The sequence below is a fragment of the Rissa tridactyla genome, chromosome 1, assembly GCF_028500815.1.
Source record: "Rissa tridactyla isolate bRisTri1 chromosome 1, bRisTri1.patW.cur.20221130, whole genome shotgun sequence".
Taxonomy (NCBI): domain Eukaryota; kingdom Metazoa; phylum Chordata; class Aves; order Charadriiformes; family Laridae; genus Rissa; species Rissa tridactyla.
In genome coordinates, this window is record NC_071466.1 from 126942117 (window position 1) to 126951768 (window position 9652).

Consider the following 9652-nt stretch of genomic DNA (forward strand, 5'->3'; position numbering starts at 1 on the left):
TGACGTTGCTCCGCCCGCCGCAGGAAGCGGAAGCTGGGGGAGGTGGCGGTTGTGGCAGTTGCAGGGACTGTTGCAACAGTGGTGCTGCGCGCTCCGGTAACGTCCGCTGTGGCCCTCTGCCCGGCCCGGGGGGCGGCCCAGTCTCTCGGTGCCGGGGCAGGGGGGTTGGGGCGGCCGGGGGTTGAGGCCGGCCTGGTGGCAGCAGGACCGGAGCCCGAGAGCGGCCGGGGGAGGTCTTGGTCCGTGTTGGCCGGTGCCGCGGTGGGGTGAGGAACCTCTTTTCCCGAGCGGTGGGTAACGTCCAGCTCTCTCTTACTGGCAGGCTGCGGGGCTGAGGTGGGGGGGAGCACCTCCTCCCCCCTGGTAGCTCAGGCGCGGCGGGGGCTGGGCGGCCGGGGCTTGGCTGGGGCTGGTTTTCCGGGGCCTTCGTGGGTCGTGACTCAGCCGTGTTAATACAGGATTTCCTTGCGTTGTTTGTCATGTGAGGGATTCTGTATGGCACAATGTTAGCTGAGAAGTGCAGCGGTTAACAATTCGACCAGTGAAGGACTTTTGCCTATAGAGATGTAATAAAGTGGGGGGTGCGAGGGGGGGCGGCGTGCAGAGGCTTACACTGAGACTTTTCAAGTAACAGGACAGTAAGAACAGTATTGTAACACGAACAGTGAAGGTGCAGGATCATCAGCAGGTGGTCTTACATGAAGTGGATAAGACCAAATGCTCATAATTGGTCTTCTGTTGAGCTGCTCAGGAAGAGGCAAGAATACTCGTATTTTCATTCTCCTTGAATGAGTAGAAATCTTCAATCAGAAATGAATGAACAGTAGTCATGATTAACACATCGTGATATTAAATGAGTAAAAACATAACTCTTGAAGCAAGAGATAGCAAGATGTTTCTACAGTTGTAGTTTGAGAAAACTTGAGGGGAAGTAATTTCTTTTGTCTTCTGGTCATCACAAAAGATAAACCTACCTTCTGTGAAACAAATCAAAAACAAAACCAAAACAAAATCTAGAAAGCTGGCAGTAATGTGCTTGCTGCTACCTTTATCTTTTCAGGGCAGAGAGCTGTAGCAGTGGAAGTCAAAAAAGTTGTAGTTAAATCTTTTTGGTTAGTGGTATAATGAAAGGAAGCAAGGGCTTTGGGAGATCTCCCTTGATCTCTCTCTGTTGGGGTTTAGGCTGGACTAGCCACTAAATGAATGACACAGTGAGAACTGAAGGGGAAAAAAAACAGCCACCAGGGATGTACTTATCTCAAACTAAAGTAGTTAGTGGCAGACTCTGGAAGAGGGAGGAAAGTAGCCTGGAGAGTTGGATGTGGATGGACCTCTGGATAAAGGAGGCACTGGTCAATAGTATTGGTGGATAAGGGATAAAATGGCCAGGATGGCAGTTTGGGCCAAACTGAGGATAAAATTTTTCTGGTGGCTTAAACTAAGCACATGCAGCTATTCAGGGCACTGACTCCTGCTTTGATGGGGAATTGGCTCTAGCAAAAATGTTGTGTTAGCAAGTGGGGCTAAAGCAATTGTGCAACTGTGCAGTTGCCGCTGTTTCCTCTGCACCTCTTGGTCTTCTTTAAGGACAGTGTAGGATTTCCCTTTGTTGTGGTTCTGTGATGATCTTAGTTTATCTCTGCACGGCATGATACAGCTTCCAGTTGTACTCTACGAGTGTCACAGAGTTTTAAAGAGTAAGATGAAGGCTCACTGAAAAATGGAGGGAGACCAGAAAGAAAAATTTGAGGAATGGAAGCTGGAACTGGATGAGGAGCAAGAGATAGGAGTTGAAGGCCACCTCTTAATGAAAGAAGAAACAAGTGCCAGAAGGCTCGCAGGCCTTCTCCTTTTAACTCCTGGTGTGGTTTTTATAATCTGAGTTTTTTTCTGGGGTTTGTTTTGGTGTGCTTTTTTTCCACTATGCTACTGACCTGGAGTCTAGAGGTTGTACTAGAAAATAGGGTAATCCAAGATTAATTATCACTGTTACCTTGCTAAAGACTTTCTTTCTCCCCTCCTCTCCTTTTCTCCTCAGACATATGTAGATGGGAAGAGCTGGCTGCTAAAGAGAAAATGACATCTGTAGAAAAAGGTAGGTGGTTCACATGATATCTAAACAGACTGGATTAACAGCACTTTAATTTGAATTCTAAAGACCGGAGTTACACTGTGTGCCAGACTCCATTCATTTAAACTTATTCCTTTTATGCAGCTATTAGGAAGTAGCTATGTGACTTATTGCAGTGAAAATCAGAGCCACCTGGACGGAACAGTTAATTGAATGTGGTTTTCTAATCCAGCTTTGTGTTGAAAACCACGTTTGTCACTGGTACTGTAATCTGTCTGTATGCTTGTCTGTCAGTCCTCCTCTAGTATTTTGAACCTGTTGGTACTGATTCAGCCAACTTGAAAGTAGGCCAATGTAATGGTGCTACTACAACATTTTTGAAATTCATTATTTGGATAGAGGATGCAGGCTCACATTACTGCCTGCAGTATGAGGAAAAAAGCAGTATGTGTAGCTATTTCTAAGAAACTTTCTTGCTTTCACCCGTTGTGTGAAAACTACTACAGTAATATTTCATTCAGCTGAAAACTTAGTGAACTTAAATAAAATTGATTTTAGTAAACATTATCATGCATATTGGGAATTCGGAGCAGAAAGCAGCATTACTGGAAATACTGGGGTCTGTTGATTAGAAATGAAGCCAAACTGGCTTCTTGGCTTTTCTTAAACCTTCACTTGGACAACTAAAACACATGGTAGATAGTACTCAAAAGGTCTGCAAGACTTCTTAAGATATTAGTAGCTATGTACCTAACAGCTGCTTTTCATTTAATTCTTGCTTTTAAAATGAGACTGCTCTGATTCTGTCAACTCCCAAAACCTGATTTTGCTTTCAACCTGTGAATAACATTGTCAAGAATTTTCTCTGTACTAGCTCTTTTTTGTGTCTGCATTTAATCTGCAGGAAATTAGGTTTAATACAATTCAGATCAATGTTTGTGTCTTGTACTGTTAGTATTAATGAGCGATGCACACTTGAATAAGGACTTTTCTAATGCGTGCTTTATAATTGCTGCTGCAAAGGACTATTTTACCCATGCAGTGTGCAATTAAAATCTGTAACTTTGGAGTACAGAAATTAAGTGAAGAGTTACAATGAGACTATAACAAAGTGAAAGGTGGTAAACTTCCCTTCCACTGTTTCTTAATTTTAGCTGATGATGCCTCATCACCCATCCGAGGACCTGGGGATGGCATGGAAACAGAGCAGACAGCTGAATCGGTGGAAGTAATCACTGGAGCCAACACTACGAACAATCACATCCACCACAGCCCACATAAAAAGACAGTCTCTTCCCTGAGTCCTGGAGTTCTGCAGCTAGGGAAAGTACCTGCTGATAAATCAGTGGAGATTGAAGCTATTCGTATATTAGTCCCCAAAGCAGCGATCACCCATGTTGTTCCAACTAAAAGTGCTAAGGTAGCTAAATCAGTAGGACATAAAGGAGACACGTTCCATCAGTCAGATGGACCTGCAGATCCCAAGAAAGAACAGACAGAGCTGAAAAATGCAATTGAAAAGCTAAAGAATTCAGAAAAGCGGTTGTTACAGGATAAAGAAGGTCTCTCTAATCAGCTTCGTGTACAGACAGAGGTAAGAAATGAAAGGGTGTTTTTCTCTCACAGCTGTGCTGCTTTGGTTTATGTTGACAGTTTGTGAATGCAGCCAAAGAGAACTGTTATGACACTAGCCTTGAAACAAATAGTTTCCCTTTTGAATTTATTAGCTATGATACAGAGTAGAAGTACATCTAAGTAATCCAGTGGTGCTTCTCTGACAACAGATAAAAGTATCAAAGGCTTGAAGACAAGAGAAACACATTGGAGGGATGCAGGGAAATGTATCTTTCATGAGAAAAAGATTTAAGCTCCTCATCTCAACTGCTAAGTTCAAAATGTTATGCCATAGAAGGGGTGATTGTAACTTTCTACATCATATAATTTGTGGATGTCTTGTCTAATCCTGTGTTATATTACTGAGTCAGGACTTGAATACTACTGAAACTTTTTCTTATAGCAGGCTTTCATTCTTCTTCTTTGGCCTCTGTTAGAATTTTAACAAAAACGTGTTTAATGTGCATTAGTCTCAAGCAATGTTTATGCTCAATGGAGTGGATTGTCTCTGCATTGGATTTGTCCCATTCTGGAATGGGAAAGGCAATTTATTTTTAGCAATTTGCAATAACTTGCACTGCATTCTGGAAGCAGGTGTTGCATTCTATATTGGTAATTACAAGACAGTTTGGTCTAATTCTAGGTGAATCGGGAGCTGAAGAAATTGCTTGTTGCCTCTGTTGGGGATGATCTGCAGTATCACTTTGAACGGATGGCTCGTGAAAAAAATCAGCTAATCCTAGAAAATGAAGTCCTGGGCCGGAATATGTCTCAGTTGTCTGAACAACTAGAGCGCATGTCTATACAGTGTGATGTGTGGCGAAGCAAATTCCTGGCAAGCAGGTACTCCCTCTTACAGAACTGTTAAAAGAGCGTTCTCCTTAAGTTTTTTATTACATACACCCATTACAATGCCTGGCAATGTGCTTATATATGCAGAGGATAGCCACGCAGCTACACTGACATCTACTATGAAATTTGAGAATACAGAAAGGGTACAAAGAAAGTAAGCTACTCGTAAATCTGAGTAGTTCTGCTTTTCAGAGATAATAGTGGGTCCTAAACCTCCTAAAATCTTAGGTACAGCTCTTGTCAACATAGCAAGAGAAGTTCCTAACTCCAATAGACTGTGTGGAGTTTAGGGTTTAAAAATGTCTTCCAGGACAGCTGTCTTGACTTGTCTTAAAGATAATTAGTTTGATTTTCATCCCCACCCCCCAAGTATGATGCAATCGTCAATGTGTGAAGAAGTTGATTTGGTTAAGTACTCTGCTTACGGTGATTCAGGGATCTACTGGGAAGGGCAGCTCAGTGTGGAAGAAAGAGTAAGGGCACCTTTTCATTAAGCACTGATTGTGTTCCTGCTAAGAATCTTACTGTTACTTCTGTAACCATAAAATAATGGGTAGCAAAAGTCGGGAGTAAATCTTAAACTGGTCTGAATGTCAAAATCCCATTTGATAACGGGTTAGACTTTTAACTTGTTAGGTATAGTTGACTTACCAGATTTGTAAATAGTGTTCTAGGATTTTTAATCCTTTACTGGACTTGGATATAACTAACTAAATTTTAATTATGATGCTTAGTACAGATTACAAAAAGGCGTTACTGCTTGAAGGAGATGGTAATAGAATACGGTGTCCTCTCTCTAATTTGCTGGTTTTAAAAAGTTTCAGGGTATTGAGTGAATGTAAATAGGCAACTGTTACTATCCTAATTTAACTTGTTTCTTTAGCATTAATAGGAGTTCTGAGATCAGGGATACAAGTCTTTTCTAGGAATGACAGTGTGATGATGCTTAGAGTAACACCCTTCGATATTGTAACATTCTGGTTTTGTTGAGATCTCAGATTTCTAACTGGTTGTTTTTTAAAGGTCATTCCGGCTTTTGCATTTGCAGTATTGCAGGCGTTTGAAATATCTGCTTGAGGGGTCCATGCCAAGTCTCATGGCATAACAAAATATGACAACAGTTGTCTCATTTGTAGCTCTTCAATACTCATATCTGTCAGCTACAACGTCTAGTTTCTGCCCCTGAGAAAGGCAAAGAGGTGAATGAATGCAGTCTGTAGCCATAGCTGTCATCTTTAGAGATGACTAGGAAAAGACATGATTACAGCATACTTGTGAGAACTGTGTTAGTAAAACAAAATGTAATTAGCTTTATCTGTCTGGATGCTTGTCCACCATGTTTACATACTCAAGGTGTTTTAAAATGTCTGTTACTAGATTTGTATTAAGTGACATAAGATTGCTTAAACTCAGCAAGTCAAAACGCAATCTTGCACTTGTATTAACTGCAGTTGAACAGAAATTGCTGTTAATACATGTCCTTTGTAATCAGGTTGATATAGGTCCTGCATGGGGAAGGGAGGTGAGAACAGCAACCTAATACTTAGTTTGGGTTGACAAATTATGGTCTTTAGTAGAATAAAGGTGACTTTCAAACTGCTCACTTCTTACACTGCTGATTGGAGATTTCTTTTGCAGGGTTATGGCTGATGAGCTGACCAATACCAGAGCAATTCTTCAGCGTCAAACCAGGGATGCACAAAGTGCAATCCAGGACTTGCTGAATGAACGCGATCAGTTCCGTCAAGAGATGATTGATACACAGAAGTATGATTTTTCTAATCCAGACTGCGTCTGTGCAAACTTTTCATTTCTGCCAGTTTATTCTGGCCCAGGGAAAAATCAAATAACTTTCCCCTGTTCCAGTGATATTCAACAAAAATCAGTTATGCTGATGGATAGTATGGTCACTCTTCAGTCTCAGAGCTGAAAAAAACAAAGTAGCAGTATTTCTTTCTTCATTGTTCCCTGGAGGTGTTAGGGGTCATATACTTTGGAACTGACATCTCTCATGTCCTCAGACTTTCTCTATTCAATCACTACTGTCTTGACTTCATGTCTCCCCTGTCTCTTCCTAAAACATACAGTTTCTTCTACCCACACTGGCTTTTTAACGCTTATCATGACAGATGTAAAATTATTTTACCAGTATTAAAATACTGTGTTGGTGAGGCCTTGTCTTGGAGAATAGCCTGTTTGCCTCCTTGTTTTTAAACACTTAAAACTTCCTTTTTTGGTTAACATTTGGCTTTTGCAGTAAGTCTTTGGAGGAGATGATTCTTCTTAAGTATGCTGTGTACTGATGGTAGCGAGTACCAAAAAAAAAAACCACTATTAGTGCTTTTTTCCTTTCTGCACAGGCTGCTGGAGGAGCTGATGGTTTCTCTTCAGTGGGGGAGACAACAGACATACTATCCTAGTGCCCAGCCTTACACTACAACAGAGCTAGCAACTGTGAATTGTAAGCTAGCCAAAGCTGTAAGCTCGCGTCTTCTTGGAGATGTTGGCACTAACAGTCCAAAAAAGACTTCAACAGCTCTGGAGTTCTGCAGTACCCCTGCTGAGAAAATGGCTGAAATGGTAAGAACTCTTCATATGTCTCAGTCTGTCAACAGAGTCTTCTTTCCAGAAAGAAACTCCTTGCTTTGTGCCAACTGCTTAATATTATGCCTTTTTTTAAAACTATATGCAGGGGAAACATACTAAATAGAGCTGTTTCCCTTGTTAAAAAAAAGTTTAAAAAAAAAAAACCAAAAACTTAAAAAAACACCAAAAAGTAAAATTGGAAGAATAAGAACAACAACATAAGTAATATGATGATACCTGCTGTTTCCTTCTCTCTCCCTAGCACCACAAATAACTGGGTCAAAATTTGTTTAGAATTACTGTGTCAGGAGGAAGCCAAGTGAAAACACTTAGTTGAGTTTAAAAACAAAGTGGGAGAAGAAATCTTGTTCAGGTAGAAATAAGTCATGACACTTCAGCAGTAGTTTCTATTGCCCTAAAAATCGGTTCTGTTGAAAGTGGGTGGAAACACAGAAGCTGTATGATTATCTTTCAAGATAGGGTTCCACTGCAGAAAGCTTGGTATTTAAATAGCAAACTAGACTATCAGTTTAGCCTGGAAGCAATTGAATAATAGTTGAGCAGCGGGAGGCTCATGTTGCCTGGTTATCTGTGGTGTTCTTGCCTGTTTTTGCTCAACTCTGCTAAAACAATTAGATTTATTTTTTTTAATTCTCAATACAATACTCTGTATTTCTGATGGACGTTACTAATTTTTTAAAAGTACTTAATGCCTTTCTATTGAGGGTCTGGATAGATGGATTTTTAGTTTTCAACTTGAAAAAAAAAATTGACAAAACTTGCTTTTGAACAGAAATCCTTCATAGCTGTTCGAGAAGGATAAACCCCATTAAACTTAATAGATATATTTTCATTCTCAACTTTTCCATCCTTAGGTGCTACGTGTACTGGATCCAGCTGCACGTACAGAAACATCAGCAGAAGTTTCTTTTTCTGAGACTTCTCCATCTTCCTTCCTTTCCACAAAGAAGAATATTGGAAGGTTTCACCCATATACAAGATATGAAGATGTAACTTTCAATTGTTGCAATCACTGTCAAGGAGAGCTGATAGCCCTTTAAAAGCACTGCCAATGCAACGCACATGCACTCTTTCTGAAGAATTACACTAGTCGATGTTCAGCAGGCTTCCCTTTTTCCTGTTTCTTTCCATAATGGCTGGGTTCAACACTGAAAATCATGCAGTTTCTGCTTCTCTATCTCTTGAGGTTAGGGACTGACAGGATTTCCTTAGCCTCTGGGATACTTCTACTACTTCTCAGTCTGGAAAGCTACTTCTTGTCTTCTACAAAGGCAAGACGAAAAATGTTACGCTGGTCCAATTTGTAGGGCATAGAAGTGTCCTTGACTATTTAAGGTTTACAGTTTTATTAGCAAATCTCAATGAATTTCTCATTAGAGGGAGACAAAAGTGTAACTCTAAATGAAGTGCTAATAGGTTATGCTAAAAAAAAAAAAAAGGCAATGGAAAATGGTCAGCTCCATGTGTTTTTTGTTTGTTTTTTTTTAATCTTAGCCGAGGTGATGAACTGTCCCCAAGTCTATGTTCAGCCTTTTAAATTTAGTAATAAAATGGAATATGTGCAATGATTTTTCATAGATGTAAGTTTTGAAAGTAAGAGCATATGCAGTGTTGCGGCCCTCCTGGCAAGGAGGTGGAAGAGCTTGAATGAACTCTAGCTATAATATATAAATAGTAACTGGTTTTAAATGGGTTCTGGAAAACTGTGTGGGGAGAGGTACTTGTGTTTCCGTAAGCCAAAATAATGGCTTTTCCATCTATTTCGGCTTCTAGAGTGAAGCTGTTGCATAGCTGATCCTCAGCAAAGACAGGTTGATATACCTCCTTTAGTACGTGGTGTTGAAACCTGACCTAGAATTAGAACTCAGTCCTTCCTGGAGGTCTTCCTGGGTGTTAGAGGAAGCTGAAGATAAGCACTAAGTTTGCACAGGTACTGGTAAAAAAATATATTTTTTTACTTGTATGGTTTTATAATCTTGATGTAGGCTCGAAGAGAAATTTTAGCAGATAATCTGCTAAATCCAAAGAAGCCTATTTACATTGCAAATGCAAAGAGGAAAGATAGGAGGATGCAAATGCGCATTTAATTTCTTAGTTTCAATCCCGAACTTATCATATGTAGCTGTCTAGTTTGGAAAAAGTGTTTCTGAAATGGTTACTTTTATCTAGTTTTCCTTTGAATCTCATACTATCATCAGAATATGTAAGTTATAAGTTCTTGCTGTTGCTGGTCGTGCTTTGGTTTGCATGAAGAAAACTACAATAAACTTTGCTTGCTTTCAGGTTACAATTTTGGATTAAATATAGCTGTAGTGTTCTCTGCAGCATAAAAGGAATTACGTGACATTGAACTGTGAAACCCTTCACTGTACTGGTCTGAGGTAATGAACCAAGAAATGCTTCTTTTGTACCTTACTAAAATTAGGGGGATAGCAGGAACTTTTGCAAACTTTCCCCCTGCATTTGCTTGCTAGATACACGAAGCATTTCTTGACCTTGAATGTCAGG

At 40.3% G+C, this 9652-nt stretch overlaps 1 protein-coding gene across 2 annotated transcripts; it reads left to right on the forward strand.

The window, feature by feature from the left end:
• The first annotated feature begins 14 nt into the window (after positions 1-14).
• Positions 15-9446, forward strand: BLZF1 (basic leucine zipper nuclear factor 1). Of its 2 annotated transcripts, none has more exons than XM_054213766.1 (7): positions 15-96; positions 2039-2095; positions 3226-3665; positions 4329-4528; positions 6176-6304; positions 6898-7117; positions 7999-9446. In XM_054213766.1, exons 2-7 carry the CDS (start codon positions 2077-2079, stop codon positions 8182-8184), a joined length of 1194 nt encoding a protein of 397 aa, XP_054069741.1. In that variant the 5' UTR covers positions 15-96; positions 2039-2076; the 3' UTR covers positions 8185-9446. The 2 variants fall into 2 exon arrangements, with proteins under 2 accessions (XP_054069741.1, XP_054069731.1); XM_054213756.1 differs by lacking the exon at positions 15-96 and adding an exon at positions 105-290.
• The last annotated feature ends 206 nt before the right edge of the window (positions 9447-9652 follow it).